The 14,140-nt window shown below is 67.1% G+C and overlaps 3 protein-coding genes across 3 annotated transcripts; 2 read left to right on the top strand and 1 right to left on the bottom strand.

The window, feature by feature from the left end:
• Nucleotides 1–6: 6 nt before the first annotated feature.
• Nucleotides 7–2,523, top strand: RDH8 (retinol dehydrogenase 8; the record flags this gene model as incomplete). Its single annotated transcript, XM_040581440.1, has 4 exons — nucleotides 7–103; nucleotides 189–282; nucleotides 374–557; nucleotides 2,040–2,523. Coding segments are annotated over 4 exons (600 nt in total), but the record flags the coding sequence as incomplete, so codon positions are not given.
• A 2,055-nt stretch (nucleotides 2,524–4,578) lies between these two features.
• On the top strand, nucleotides 4,579–10,586 carry LOC121082099. Its single transcript, XM_040581439.1, has 12 exons — nucleotides 4,579–4,660; nucleotides 4,748–4,849; nucleotides 5,127–5,177; nucleotides 5,298–5,468; nucleotides 6,370–6,446; nucleotides 6,538–6,645; nucleotides 6,731–6,854; nucleotides 6,949–7,027; nucleotides 7,108–7,237; nucleotides 7,317–7,474; nucleotides 7,949–8,542; nucleotides 9,151–10,586. Exons 1-12 carry the CDS (start codon nucleotides 4,631–4,633, stop codon nucleotides 10,347–10,349), a joined length of 2,823 nt encoding a protein of 940 aa, XP_040437373.1. The 5' UTR covers nucleotides 4,579–4,630; the 3' UTR covers nucleotides 10,350–10,586.
• Nucleotides 10,587–10,782: 196 nt separating this feature from the next.
• On the bottom strand, nucleotides 10,783–14,064 carry EIF3G (eukaryotic translation initiation factor 3 subunit G). The gene is made up of 11 exons (XM_040581438.1): nucleotides 13,952–14,064; nucleotides 13,301–13,350; nucleotides 12,769–12,861; nucleotides 12,581–12,669; nucleotides 12,270–12,329; nucleotides 11,935–12,039; nucleotides 11,655–11,844; nucleotides 11,438–11,545; nucleotides 11,204–11,340; nucleotides 11,000–11,106; nucleotides 10,783–10,877 (listed from the first exon to the last, which is right to left on the bottom strand). Exons 1-11 carry the CDS (start codon nucleotides 13,969–13,971, stop codon nucleotides 10,862–10,864), a joined length of 975 nt encoding a protein of 324 aa, XP_040437372.1. The 5' UTR covers nucleotides 13,972–14,064; the 3' UTR covers nucleotides 10,783–10,861.
• Between the last annotated feature and the right edge of the window lie 76 nt (nucleotides 14,065–14,140).

Here is a 14,140-nt window from a genome sequence, read left to right as displayed (position 1 = left end):
ATTTTTTTCGGGGTGGTGAGGATGGTCAAGGCGGTGCTGCCCGGTATGAAGGCGCGGCAGAGCGGGCACCTCGTGGTCGTCAGCAGCGTCATGGGGCTGCAGGGTGAGGTGGGGGAGGGGTCCCTGTGGGGTGGGGGATGGGTTTGATCTTGGGGGGGGGGGTGTCTTACCCCGTTCCTCCCCATAAGGCATCGTCTTCAACGATGTCTACGCCGCCTCCAAGTTCGCCGTCGAGGGCTTCTGCGAGAGCCTGGCCGTGCAGCTGCTGCAGTTCAACATTTTGTGAGTGGGGGAGGGGGCGGGCGGGACCCCAGGGGGGGTTAGGACCCCCTCCCCGACCACCCTCCCCTCCCCCCACCCCCCGCCCCCACAGCGTTTCCATGGTGGAACCGGGTCCCGTCAACACGGACTTTGAGCAGAAGCTGATGGAGGAGGTTTCACGCTCCCAGTTTCCCGGCACCGACCCGGCCACCCTGCGGTATTTCAAGGAGGTCTACCTGCCCGCCGCCCACCAGATCTTCACCACGCTGGGGCAGAGCCCCGACGCCGTGGCGGAGGTGTGGGGCTGACAGGAGTTGGGGGGGGGGGGGGTTCTGAGGGATCTGGGGGGAGTTCTGAGGGACCTAGAGAGGCTTCTGAGGGATCTGGAGGTCTTCTGAGGTATCTGGGGGGGCTTCTGAGGGACCTGGGGGAGTTCTGAGGGACCTAGAGAGGCTTCTGAGGGATCTGGAGGTCTTCTGAGGGATCTGGGGGGGCTTCTGAGGGACCTGGAGGGAGTTCTGAGGGACCTAGAGAGGCTTCTGAGGGATCTGGAGGTCTTCTGAGGTATCTGGGGGAGCTTCTGAGGGACCTGGGGGGAGTTCTGAGGGACCTAGAGAGGCTTCTGAGGGATCTGGAGGTCTTCTGAGGGACCTGGGGGGGCTTCTGAGGGACCTGGGGGGAGTTCTGAGGGACCTGGGGGGAGTTCTGAGGGACCTAGAGAGGCTTCTGAGGGATCTGGAGGTCTTCTGAGGTATCTGGGGGGGCTTCTGAGGGACCTGGAGGGAGTTCTGAGGGACCCTAGAGAGGCTTCTGAGGGATCTGGAGGTCTTCTGAGGTATCTGGGGGGGCTTCTGAGGGACCTGGGGGGAGTTCTGAGGGACCTAGAGAGGCTTCTGAGGGATCTGGAGGTCTTCTGAGGTATCTGGGGGGGCTTCTGAGGGACCCTGGGGGGAGTTCTGAGGGACCTAGAGAGGCTTCTGAGGGATCTGGAGGTCTTCTGAGGTATCTGGGGGGGCTTCTGAGGGACCTGGGGGGAGTTCTGAGGGACCTAGAGAGGCTTCTGAGGGATCTGGAGGTCTTCTGAGGTATCTGGGGGGGGCTTCTGAGGGACCTGGGGGGAGTTCTGAGGGACCTAGAGAGGCTTCTGAGGGATCTGGAGGTCTTCTGAGGGATCTGGGGGGGCTTCTGAGGGACCTGGGGGGAGTTCTGAGGGACCTAGAGAGGCTTCTGAGGGATCTGGAGGTCTTCTGAGGGACCTGGAGAGGTTCTGAGGTATCTCGGGGGGCTTCTGAAGGACCTAGGCGGGCTTCTGAGGGACCTGGAGGGGGTTCTGAGGGATCTGAGATGGCTTCTGAAGGACCTAGGGGGGGGTTCTGAGAGATCTGGAGGGGGTTCTGAGGGATCTGAGATGGCTTCTGAAGGACCTAGGTGGGCTTCTGAGGGACCTTGAGGGGTTCTGAGGGATCTGAGATGGCTTCTGAAGGACCTAGGGGGGCTTCTGAGGGACCTTGAGGGGTTCTGAGGGATCTGAGATGGCTTCTGAAGGACCTAGGGGGGCTTCTGAGGGACCTGGAGGGGTTCTGAGGGACCTGGAAGTGGTTCTGAGGGATCTGGGCGGGTGTTTCTGAAGGATCTGGGGGTCTTCTGAGGGATCTGGGGGATCTTCTGAGGGATCTGGGGGGTCTCCTGAAGCAGCTGGGGGGCTGTGGGAGCCAATCCCAGCCCCCCCCCCCCGCCCCCCCCCCCCCCCCCCCCCCCCCCCCCCCCCCCCCCCCCAGGCCATCGTGGCGGTGATCGCAGCCCGGCGGCCGGCTTTCCGCACCCAAACCAACCGGCTCTACACGCCGCTGGTGGCCCTCAAGTACGCGGATCCCTCGGGGGACCTCTCCGTGGGGACCTACTACCGCCTGCTCTTCCGCTACGGCCCCCTCTTCCACTTCTGCATGGGCGCCCTGCGCTGCCTCACCTGCGGCTGCTTCCGACGGAGGGTCACCCCCGTCTGAGCGGGGAGACCCCCCCCCCCCCCCAAAGGGGAGCTCGGTCCCTGGGTGGTGGGGAGGGGGCGACAGCTGCAGCCCCCCACCCCCCAGCGTCGCTCGCGGCAGGATAAAAAGGTGGCACCGGGGGCTGGATACACCCCCTGGGGTGTCAGAGCTGGAAGTGGGGGGGGGGGGGGGTCCCCCAGCAGGATTGAACCCCGGTGGGGCTGAGCCTTCTGATGGATGGGGAAGAGGGGGGGGGGGTTGGGGAGCCTGGGGGTGGGGGGTGCTGGGGGACTGGGGAGCCCGAAGTGGGTGGTCTTGGGGTGTTGCCGTGGTCTTTGAGGGGCTTCTGGGGGACCTGGTAGTCTGGGGGGGGGGCTCCTGGGGGGCTCTGGGAGTGGTGGGGAGCCTGGGGGGAGGTCTAGGGGATGGGGGGGGGGGGTGTCTAAGGGACCTGGGGGTGTTGGAGGGGATCTGGGGGGGACATGGGGAGCCCTGGGGGGGACCTTGGGGGAGTCCAGCGGGGCTCTGGGGGACTGGGGGAGCCCGAAGGGTCTCGGGGGGGGGCTCAGGGGTGGGTGGGGGTGGGGCTCTGGGGGGCCTGGGAAGCCCAGAGGAGCTCTGGAGGGCCTGGGGGGGGGGGGGGTGGGGAGCCTGGGGGGGTGGGGGGTGCCTGGGGGACTGGGGAGCCCGAAGGGTCTCTGGGGGGCTCAGGGGTGGGTGGGGGTGGGGCTCGGGGGGGCCTGGGAAGCCCAGAGGAGCTCTGGAGGGCCTGGGGGGGGGGGGTGGGGAGCCTGGGGGTGGGGGGTGCTGGGGGACTGGGGAGCCCGAAGTGGGTGGTCTTGGGGTGTTGCCGTGGTCTTTGAGGGGCTTCTGGGGGACCTGGTAGTCTGGGGGGGGGGCTCCTGGGGGGCTCTGGGAGTGGTGGGGAGCCTGGGGGGAGGTCTAGGGGATGGGGGGGGGGGGGGGTGTCTAAGGGACCTAGGGGTGTTGGAGGGGATCTGGGGGGGACATGGGGAGCCCTGAGGGGGGACCTTGGGGGAGTCCAGCGGGGCTCTGGGGGACCTGGGGGAGCCCGAAGGGTCTCTGGGGGGGCTCAGGGGTGGGTGGGGGTGGGGCTCGGGGGGGCCTGGGAAGCCCAGAGGAGCTCTGGAGGGCCTGGGGGGGGGGCTCTGGGGAGCCTGGGGGGTGGGAGTTGGGGGATCAGGAGGGGGATCTGGGGAGCCCAGAGGAGCTCTGGGGGACCTGGGGGGGCTGTGGGGGACCTGGGGAGCCTGGAGGAGCTCGGGGGGGCGCCTGGGGGTGCTGAGGAACCTGGGGGCTCTGCGGTTCTCCAGTAAAGTCTGTGACTTGGCCCCCCACACCGCCCCCTCGCACTGACCTTGGCGCCCGCCGGGGGGGGGGGGAGGCGGCCCCGGCCCCTCAGGTCTCGCACCGGGGGGTCCCCGCCGTGCTGCGGGCCCGGCGGGGGAAGCGGCGGGAGCGGGGGAGGGGGCGAACGGGCCGCGGAACCGCGGGCGGAACGCGGGAGCGGGGGAGGGAGCGCGCCGGACAGGGACCGGCCGGAAGCGACGTACCGGAAGTAGCCGGAGGGCGCGGGAGCGGCGCGCCGGAAGTGGCCGCGGCCGCGTGGTGGAGGGGGCGACGGAGGCGAGATGGGGCGGCCCAGCAAAGTACGGGCCGGGGCACGGCGGGGAGGGGGCTGGGCCGAGACCGGGGGGGCCGGGGGGGGCCGGGGGGTCCCGGCTGTGCTGGGGAACGGGGGATCGGGCCCTCCGGGGGGGGTGGGGGTCCCGGCTGTGCTGGGGAACGGGGCGTCGGGCCCTCCGGGGGGGGTGGGGGTCCCGGCTGTGCTGGGGAACGGGGCGTCGGGCCCCTCCGGGGCGGGGGACTGAAGGGGATGGGGGGAGCCTGGTTGCCCCAGAGTTGGGGGGATCGGACCCTCGGGGCGGGGGCTGAAGGGGATGGGGGGGGATCGGGCCCTCCGGGGGGAGGGGGATCGGGCCCTCGGGGGGGGCCGAAGGGGATGGGGGGGCCGGGTTGCCCCAGAGCTGGGGGGATCGGACCCTCGGGGCGGGGGGCTGAAGGGGATGGGGGGGAATCGGGCTCTCCGGGGGGAGGGGGATCGGGCCCTCGGGGGGGGTCGAAGGGGATGGGGGGGGCGGGTTGCCCCAAGAGATGGGGGATCGGGCCCTTCCGGGGGGATGGGGGAAGGGCTCAGCCCCCCCTCCCCTCCCCCCCCAGAGCAAGCACCAGAAGCAGGAGCGGGAGGCGGCGCGGCAGCGGGCGCAGCAGGCCTTCGGCACTGTCCCCCCACTCCTTCGTCTTCCCCCCGCGGCCGCGTCGGCCGCAACGTGCGGCAGCTCCTCACCGACGTCCGCAAGGTGATGGAACCCTACACTGCCCGGGCCCTCAAGGTCAGCTCCTGGGGAGGGGGTGGGGGGCGGGGGGGGGGACACATCCTGCTCGGTTTTCCATGGGGCTCAGCCCTTTCTGCGCCATAGGTGCGGAAAAACAATTCCCTGAAGGATTTCGTGGCGGTGGCTGGACCCCTGGGGGTGACGCATTTCTTGGTCTTCAGTAAATCCTCCTCCAGCATCAATTTTGTGAGTAGCGCCCCTCCCCCCACCCCCTCCCCACGGGCCGTAGTGGGGGGGGCGGGGGGCTGCGCGCCCCTTCCCTGCTTTTTTGGGGCGTGCTCCCCCCCCCCCCAATCGTTGGCGGATGCAGGTGATGACAAAAAGCCTGTTGAGCTTACGCGGTGATTCTGTTCAAAGTAAACGCACTGATGTGTCTGCTGGGGGGGGGGGGGGGGGGGGGGCTGCATGGCGGGGGCTCCCCGTGGTGCTGAGCACAGTCCCCCCCTTGTTTCCCCCCCTCCAGAAGCTTTTCCGGCTGCCTGGTGGCCCCACGCTGACGTTCAAGGTGATGCAGGTGGGTGCTGGCAGGAGGCCCCCCCCCCCCCCCCCCCCCCCCCCCCCCACGGGCACGGAGGGCAGCGCCCAGCCCCATCCTCATCCTCCTCATCCTCACATCTCCCCTCCCCCCCCCCAGTACTCCCTGATCAAGGACGTGGTCTCGTCCCTCAAGCGGCACCGCATGCACGAGCAGCAGTTCACCCATCCCCCGCTGCTGGTCCTCAGCAACTTCGGTCTCCAACAAATCCAGCTCAAGCTGATGGCCACTATGTTCCAGAACATGTTCCCCTCCATCAACGTCCACAAGGTAAACGAGGAAGGGGGGGGGGAGGGGCATTGTCCTGCCTCGGTGGGGGTGCGACCACCGTGGTGCTGAGCGCTGGAACTGGGGAAGGATGGGAAGTTGCTCGGAATTGGGAGAGAATGGGAAGTTGCTCGGAACTGGGGAAGGATGGGAAGTTGCTCAGAACTGGGGAAGGATGGGAAGTTCCTCGGCTGCATCCTGGAGGAGGAATACAAAGGTGGGGGAGGGGCAGGAGGAAGATCCCAAGGAAGGGATGTGGAGGGGGGAGGTGCCGAGTTTTTCCCCCTGGGATCCAGGGACAGGCACCTGGGATAGCCAGCTGAAGTATTCTTCCCGTCCCTTCCTTCCTCCTGTCTCGCTGCCTTCTTCCTGCCTCACTTCCTTCCATCCCCCTCCCTGCTCTCCTGCCTCCCTCTCTTCCTCCTGTCTCTTCCTTCCTTTCATCTCCCTCTCTTCCCCTCCTGCCTCCCTTCCCCTTCCTCCCTCCCTTCCTTCCTCCCTCCCTCCTTCCCTCCCGTCTCCCTCCCTCCCGTCTCACTCTCTCCTTCCCGTCTCCCTCCCTCCCTCCCTCCTTCCCGTCTCCCTCCCTCCCTCCTTCCTTCCCGTCTCCCTCCCTCCCTCCTTCCTTCCCGTCTCCCTCCCTCCCTCCCTCCTTCCTTCCCGTCTCCCTCCCTCCCTCCTTCCTTCCCGTCTCCCTCCCTCCCTCCCTCCTTCCTTCCCGTCTCCCTCCCTCCCTCCCTCCTTCCTTCCCGTCTCCCTCCCTCCCTCCCTCCTTCCTTCCCGTCTCCCTCCCTCCCTCCCTCCTTCCTTCCCGTCTCCCTCCCTCCCTCCCTCCTTCCTTCCCGTCTCCCTCCCTCCCTCCCTCTTTCCTTCCCGTCTCCCTCCCTCCCTCCCCCTTCCCCAGGTCAACCTCAACACCATCAAGCGGTGTTTGCTCATCAGCTACGACGCGGAGACGCAGCTCCTCAATTTCAGGCATTAGTGAGTGTCGGTGCCCCCGATTTTTGGTCTGGGTGGGGGGGTCCCTGTGCCCCCTGTCCCAGCGCTGACCTCCCCCTCCCCCTCCTCACAGCAGCGTGAAGGTCGTGCCTGTGGGCGTCAGCAAAGGCCTGAAGAAGCTGCTGCAGGAGAAGTTCCCCAACATGAGCCGCCTGGAAGATATCAGCGAGCTGCTGGTGAAGTGCGTGGGGGGGGCACCGGGGGGGACACGGGGTCCTAAAGGTGCTTTCCAGCCCCTCCCCCAACACATCCCTGTCCCTTGGCAGGGACATCAACCTGTCGGAGAGCGAGGCCGAGCAGGATGGGACCCACAATGTCCTGGAGCTGCCACAGGCGTACGCCGGCCGAGGCAACATGAAGGCGCAGCAGAGCGCCGTGCGCCTCACCGAGGTCCGTGCCAGCGGTGACACCGCGGCTGCTGGCACCCTGGGGGACGCGGCCGAGCCTGACGGGGGCGCTTTTCCCCTCCCCCACTTCCCCGTAGATCGGACCCCGCATGACTCTGCAGCTGGTCAAGGTGGAGGAGGGCCTGGCGCAGGGCAACGTGCTCTACCACAGCTTCGGTAAGTGCCAGGGAACGGCGGCCCGCGGGCCGGTGCCGGTGCCAGGGGCCTCATCCTGCTCTCGCCGTGGGGGGTTTCAGTCCATAAGACGGAGTCGGAGGTGAAGGAGATCCTGGCGCGGAAGGAGGCGAAGCTGCAGCTGAAGGCGGAGCGGCGGCGGAAGCAGGAGGGGGACGTGGAGCGCAAGCGGCGGCAGCGCGAGGCGCACAGGTGGGAGCAGCGCGGCAGCGGTGGGCGGGCGGCGGGGGGGCAGCTCGCCGAGGGGCTGACAGCGCCGGGGGTGCCGCAGGGAGAAGAGCCTGGCGGGGATCCGGAGGAAACGGCAGCAGGAGGGCGACAGCGACGCTGAGGACCCCGGCGTGCCGGAGCAGCAGGATGCGGCCGAGCAGTCGGAGGAGAGCGATGCTGAGTATTACCGGCAGGAGGTGGGCGAGGAGCCGGACAAAGGTGGGTCTGGGGTGTTGCAGTGGTCTCTGGGGGGCTCCCGGGGGACCTGGTAGCCCAGGGGGGCTCTGAGAGTGGTGGGGAGCCTGGGGGGAGGCCTAGGGGATGAGGGGGGGGTGTTGGAGGGGATCTGGGGGGGACCTTGGGGGAGCCCAGCGAGGCTCTGGGGGACTTGGGGAGCCCAAGGGGGCTCTGGGGGAGCTCGGGGGGACCTGGAGAGCCCGAAGCGGGTGGTCCTGGGGGACGTGGAGGTGCTGCAGTGGGCTCTGGGGGGCTTCTGGGGGACCTGGTAGCCCAGGGGGGCTCTGGGGGGGCTCCTGGTGGATGATGACGCAAAACCTTTGAGCTCCCCGTGATCTCGGTTCAAAGTAAACGCACTGACACCCCTGTTGCCCCCCCCCGCCGCCCCCCATACCCCCTAATTTTGCTGAAACATTTCCCCCCCCCCCCCCCCCCCGCCCTCGATTTCCCCCCAAGATCTGTTCCCCGACCGCACCAAGAGGAAGCGAAACTCCTCGGGCACTTCCCGGCCGAGGAAACGGCGCCGGCGGCACAACCAGGAAAAGCATCCTGCCAGCCCCAGCCCCCACCCCACGGCGCTGGGGAAGCGGCGGAAGGGAGGCTCAGCACCGGGGAAGCGGCGGAAGGGAAACCCAGCACCAGGGAAGCAGCAGCGGGGAGACTCAGCACCGGAGAAGCGGCGGAAGGAAGACTCGGCACCAAGGAAGCAGTGGAAGGGGAGCCCGGCGCCAGGGAAGCGGCAGCGGGGAGACTCAGCACCGGGGAAGCGGCAGAAGGGAGACTCAGCACCGGGGAAGCAGTGGAAGGGGAACCCCACGCCAGGGAAGCAGCAGCAGGGAGACTCAGCACCAAAAGACTCGCGGCACCACGGCAGGGCCCGGCCGCGGGTGGCTGGCCGAAAGCCGCACCGCGGAGCAAAGCACCCAACAGCCCGGGAGGGCACCGGTCCCAGCTCTGGCCGCGCTTCCTCAAAGCCAAAAGGACGAGGGAAGCTGCTGACCAAGGGGAAAACGATTTTCCAGCGGCCCGGCCGTGCCAGGAAGGGGAAACGCTGAGACAGCAGCCGCCAGCCACGCGCCGGGACTGGGGGGGGGGGGGGGGGGGGAAGAGGAAATGCAACTCTCGCCTTTTCCTACCGACTCCTGTGCAATACACACCCCTTTGCCGTGACTGTCTGTGGCTGTGCTGGGTTGGAGGGGGGGAAAAGTGGGGTCCCCTGAGCTCTGGTGGGGTCTCCCCACCCAGGGTGCCCCTTTCGGTGCTGTCACATCAGGGACAGGCAGCCCTGGTGGGGAAGGAGCCTGGCACGCAGCTCCTTCCCCTTCCTGGCCACGCCAGAAGGCAGCTGCCCGAAGAGGAAGCGCTTTTCCCTCCCTGCCACCCCACTGCTGCCAGCCTTTGCCCCCCCCCCCCCCCAACTTCCCCAAAACGGCGCAGGAGGTGCCCCCGTGACCGCCACCAAGAAGGGAGGGACGGGAGAGACCAGCGTAGGGCCTCGAGGCAGAGGATGGGGGGAGGGGGGCGCGTGGTGGGGCTGGAGGCAGGAGCAGAGACCCCCCGCCCGGCCCCCAGGAGGGCTGCTGGCCCCCCCAAGAGCTGGGCAAATTGTCTGGAGGGAGGGGGACATAGAAGGGGTCACATTCTGTCCCCACCATGAGATGAGGTGGTTGTCATCCCCCCCCACGGTGGGGGCTCGACTCGCCACTTCCCCTACGCAGATATTGAGCAGCTGCTGCGCTCCGCGCCACGAACCTCCCCCAAAACACCCCCCCTCCCAAAAAAAAACCCCAAACAACAAAAAAGCCCCAAAGCAACAACCTTGGGGGACTCCAGGAGGAACCCCCCCGAGATGACTGCCCACCTCGGCCCCTGCGGGAACTTCAGCAGCTTCCAGGAATCGGTGTGGTCGGTGCTGGTGGTGCAATTCTTGCTGGCGCTGGCGGGGAACGGCGCGGCCGTCTACCATTTCGTCAGCCGCCGGCGTTCCTGGCACAGCGGCGTCGTCTACTCCTTCCACCTGGCCCTCAGCGGGCTGCTCTACTCCCTCACGCTCCCGTTCCTGGCGGCGTATTACTACCCGCCCAAGGATTGGCGCTACGGAGCGGTGCTGTGCAAGCTGGAGCGTTTCCTTTTTCATTGCAACCTCTACGGCAGCATTTTCTTCGTCGCCTGCATCAGCCTCAACCGGTACCTCGGCATCGTTCACCCGCTGCTGGTCCACGGGCGGCTACGGCCGCGCCACGCCAAAGCGCTGAGCGCCGGCGTTTGGGTGCTGGCCGGGGTGCTCTCGGCACCCACGTTGTATTTTGCGGAGCTGGAAGAAGCGGAAGGCGTGAGGAAGTGTTTGGGGAGCGCAGCCCTGCGGCGGCTGCGGTGGTTTTATCCCTACAGCCTGTTGCTGGCGGCGCTGGGCTGCGCGCTGCCCTTCCTGCTCACCGCCTTCTGCCACGCTGCCGTTCTCCGCACCGTTCTGCACAACCCTCACCTCAGTCAGGCGGAAAAACGGAAAGTGGGCCTGCTGGTGGGGGCGGGAGTGGCTCTCTACGCTTTTTCCTACCTGCCTTACCATGTTTTCCGTAACCTCAACCTGTGGCGTCGCCTGTTACCGCCGGCAGCGGAAAACTGCGCCGTTTCCAGCGCCATCCACGCCACCGCTCAGGTCTGCAAGATCCTGGTGAACCTCAACGTCTGCCTGCACCCGCTGCTCTACGCGGCGCTGGCCGACACCCTGCAGAGCTGCTGCGGCACCGGCAGCACCGACGAGGAGCGAGCCGAGCGCGTGGAGCTGCGGCCGGCAGCACCGCAGCCCCCCCCGGGGTCCCCGAGGCAGCTGGTGCAGCCGGTGGGTGGTTTGTAGGAAGCGTTTCCTTCCCGGAAAGGGTGGTTTGTAGGAAGCGTTTCCTTCCCGGAAAGGGTGGTTTGTAGGAAGCGTTTGCTTCCCGGAAAGGGTGGTTTGTAGGAAGCGTTTCCTTCCCGGAAAGGGTGGTTTGTAGGAAGCGTTTGCTTCCCGGAAAGGGTGGTTTGTAGGAAGCGTTTCCTTCCCGGAAAAGGTGGCAGGAATGTGGGAAAAGCAGGATTAAAAGCAAAACTGTGAGCACGGCCTGGTGTGGCGCTTTTTTTTGGCAGGGAGCTCCCTTTTTCCTAGCTGAAAAGCTGGGATGAGCCGAAAAAACATGAGGAACGGCGGCACCGTGCCCTTCCTCGCGTCGCTGCTGTCCCCACCGTATGCCTGGGGACAGGGATGGAGTGACACCCCCCCAGTCCCGCAGCAGCTCAGAGCGACACCTCGGTGCATACCAGACCGTACGTCTTTATTTAGAAGCGCCGACCACTCTCGCCAGAAGCCAGCGCGGCACCGGCGCGGCAGGTTCAGTTGGTAGAGGGTCTGCGGGGGGAGGAAGAGCAGGGTCAGGAGTGCGCAAGCAGGGAGGGGGGGGGGGCCCACAGAACCCCCCCCAGCAGGACCAGGGCCCCCAGTCCCCTGAGTTGACCCCTCCCAGCACTTACTTGGCCCATTCCACGTTGAGGATCAAGTGGTCGTAGCCAAATCCGGAGACACCGGCGATGGCGCGGGCCGCGTCCTCGCGGCGGTGGAAGCTGATGAAGGCAAAACCCTGGGGGGGGGAGGGGGGGAGGAAAGCGAGAGGGTGAGAGGGAGCAGGGGGGGGTCTCCTCCACTCCCCTGAAGGGGGAAACCCACCCCGTGCCCACCTTAGACTGCCCGGTGGTCTTATCCTTGGCTAAATAGATCCTTGAGATGGAACCGAAAGGCCGGAATAACTCCTGGAGATCGGTCTCACGCGTGTCCTCGGACAGGTTGGTGACACGGATCGTGGCGTTGTCGTCGGCTGGGGGGGAAGGAGGAAGGTGACAGTCACTGGAGGGGCCGTGGGGGAGCAGGGAAAGCTGCCCACCCCACCCCCACCCAGGCCAGGCTCACCGTACCCCTGCGGTTGGGCTGCATGGACTCCCCGCGGCGGCTGGCTCCGTCTCGCAGGCTGGGGGGGACGTACTTGCCCGTCTTGCTCTGCTGAGCCTGCACCGGCTCCGGCTCTGAGGGCAGGAAAAGCGTCAGGGAAGAGGGAAGGCTGCCCACAGGCAGCCCCCTCCCTGCACCTCCCCCTCCCCCCCCAGTTTAGGATAAAGGGATAAACTGCCCCACCTCCGGGTAGTTTCTCCTTCTCGCCTGTGGACAGCCCCAGCTGCTCAGCCAACTCCTTCTGCATCGGCCCCAGCGTGTCCTTGTAGGGGCAGCGGGTGGTCCAGTGGTCACCCTTGCAGATACGGCACGAGACGATCTTCTGCCCCTTCAGTTTGTTCATGGGATCCTCTTCCTCCTGGCAGTTGAGATCCTGGGGGACAGGGAGAGCCCTGAGTCCCATGGGATGCGCCACGCACCCGGGTATGGCCTCACCGGGGGGCTCCCACCACACCCAACCCACCTCCTTGCTGGTGATGAAGGTCATGAAGACATCGTCACTCACGGTGGTGGTGGCCACGTTCGGCCCGGGCGCGTCAAACTCCGAATTCCCAAATTTCTTCCAGTTCTGAGGAGAAAACAGGGAGGGGGAAAGGGGGGGGGGAGGAGGGGGGGGTGGCGCTTGCATGGCATGTCCCTGAGCCATCACCGAGTGCAGAGCAGGGAAACGCTCCCCACCGAGGGGTCGTTGGGAGACTGACAAGGAACGGACGGAAGTGGAGGGCTGGGGGATGAAGCGGTTCCCGCTGGAGCGCTGATTTCCCTCTCTCCCTCTCCATTCCCACAGGAAATACTCACCTTCCGACGAGCCACCGCCTTGGAAGCCTTCCTGGTTTCGATGCGGAAGGTGCGGATGATCTGTAAAAGCACAAAACAACCGATGGCTGCAGGAGGAGGGACGAGGATGCGCCTCTGCCCCACACGGGCCACGTTTAGGGCTGCCCGAAGGCACCGAGCCAAAACAGGGCTCTGATGGGATGTTCCTGCCTGGAGCTGCCCCACGCGCAGGCAGGGATCAGCCCCTGTGCCGGGACAGACTCTGGGAAGGGAAAAAAGGAAGCTCAGCAGCAGGAAGGAGCCAAACCAGCAGCCCGGGACGTGCTCCTCACCTTCACCTTGCGCCCATCCTCTTCCTCACGATACTCCGTGATGGTTTTGATGTTGCCATTGATAAGTTCCTTCGGGGAAGGGAGCGGGCCTGCAGGGAAGGGGGGAACAGTGGGATGGTGTCCAGTGGAGGAAGCAGGGGGGGAAGTGGTAGGAAAAAGCCCCCCCAGGTCTCTCAGCCAGTTCTCACCTCCCTTCAGCAGCTCGGCCTCAGCGCTGAGGCTGCTGCCCAGCACCCCCGGCAGGGGAATGTCCTTCAGCAGCTCGCTGGTGATGCATTTGTCTGCAGGAAGACGAGGGGGAAAAGTCACCCCATCGCTTGGGGTGAGCCCAGCAGAGGGGGCAGGAACCCCACGTCCTGGCACAGCCTCTCCCCGCAGGGAGGAGGTGCCCCGCTCTCTCCCCCAAGCACAGAAAAAGGTCAAAGAGCTGGAAAATCTCGACTGCTCCAAGCCCCCGGGCTTCCTCAGCCCCTGAAAAGTGGGGAGCAAGGGTGGGGAGCTATATCCTGCTCCTTATCCCGGGTCAGGCACGCTCTGCTCACAAGACCAGCCTCTGAGAAGAGCCAAGGAACCTGTTTTGAACCCTGGATGAGGAGCAGCCGTGTCTCTGGGCTGCAGCAGGAGCAGCAGCTGCTCTTTTTCTCCAGGAAAATCCTCCGGTTGCCGGCAGGAGGAGCAGCAGGAGGAAAATGGGGAGGGAAGTGGCCTAGAGACACTCACCGTCCTCTCCACCCTCCTCTTCCACCTGGTCGGCCCAGCTGGGCTTGGAGCTGTGGAAAGAGCAAGGCCTCAGACCCGCCACCCCCGCCGGGCCTCCTGTGCCCTCGCTCGGGGAACCCTGCTAACCCGTCAGACCCCAGGGTGCTGCCCCCTCCTCCCTGGGCCCCTGGGTGCTGCCCCCTTCACCCCAGGGTGCCGCCCACTTCGCCCCCTCCTCCCCAGGGTGCTGCCCCCATCATCCCAGGCCCCGCGGTGCTTCCCCCTTCACGTTGGGGTGCTGCCCCCTTCACCCCAGGCCCCCAGGGTGCTCCCCTCTTTGCCCCCTTCATCCTGGGGTGCTGCCCCTTCAATCCCTTCCCCCTTTGGCCCAGGCCCCTGGGTGCTGCCCCCTTCGCCCCGGGCCACTGCCCCTCGCCGCTCCTGCCCCAGGACCTCCGCTGCCCCCTTCCCTTCACCCACCACAGCCCACCCGAAGGCCGCCCCGGGGCCCAGCAGGCCTCACCGGGGGCCAGGGCCCAGCAGGCCTCACCGGGGGCCAGGATCCGCCGGGTCCCCCCTCCCGCCGCGGGGCCCCCCGGGCCCAGCCCAGGCCCAACCCCCAGACCCCCCGAACCCCTCCAGGCCCCCCCGGGCCCATCCCCGTCCCCTCACTCGTAGTCGCCCGTCGGCATCGCGCTCGCAGCGCCCTCACGCTCAGCGCCCGGAAGGAGGCGCCACACTTCCGGCGGCGCTGCGCCACTTCCGGCGGGTGAAGCGGAAGGGGCGGAGCCGAGGGGCCCGCTCTGCACGCCGGGAGGCGGTTGCTAAGCAACACCTGAGCGGTCCCGCGAGGCCGAGGCC

This window comes from Falco naumanni, unplaced genomic scaffold, assembly GCF_017639655.2.
Source record: "Falco naumanni isolate bFalNau1 unplaced genomic scaffold, bFalNau1.pat scaffold_281_arrow_pat_ctg1, whole genome shotgun sequence".
In the NCBI taxonomy this organism is placed as follows: domain Eukaryota; kingdom Metazoa; phylum Chordata; class Aves; order Falconiformes; family Falconidae; genus Falco; species Falco naumanni.
Note: the sequence above shows the minus strand (reverse complement) of the source record. Positions and strands in the feature narration are given on the sequence as shown.

What these genes read in the sequence shown, in the direction of transcription:
- LOC121082099 (XM_040581439.1), top strand. Translation starts at nt 4,631, where the DNA reads ATGGAACCCTACACTGCCCGGGCCCTCAAG. An exon ending in CCTCCTCCAGCATCAATTTT is followed by an intron (nt 4,850 to 5,126) that starts GTGAGTAGCGCC and finishes CCCCCCCTCCAG; the next exon opens with AAGCTTTTCCGGCTGCCTGG. An exon ending in CGGCAGCGCGAGGCGCACAG is followed by an intron (nt 7,238 to 7,316) that starts GTGGGAGCAGCG and finishes GGGGTGCCGCAG; the next exon opens with GGAGAAGAGCCTGGCGGGGA.
- EIF3G (XM_040581438.1), bottom strand. Translation starts at nt 13,971, where the DNA reads ATGCCGACGGGCGACTACGA. An exon ending in AGAGGAGGGTGGAGAGGACG is followed by an intron (nt 12,862 to 13,300) that starts GTGAGTGTCTCT and finishes GTCTTCCTGCAG; the next exon opens with ACAAATGCATCACCAGCGAG. An exon ending in AGGATGGGCGCAAGGTGAAG is followed by an intron (nt 12,330 to 12,580) that starts GTGAGGAGCACG and finishes GTGCTTTTACAG; the next exon opens with ATCATCCGCACCTTCCGCAT.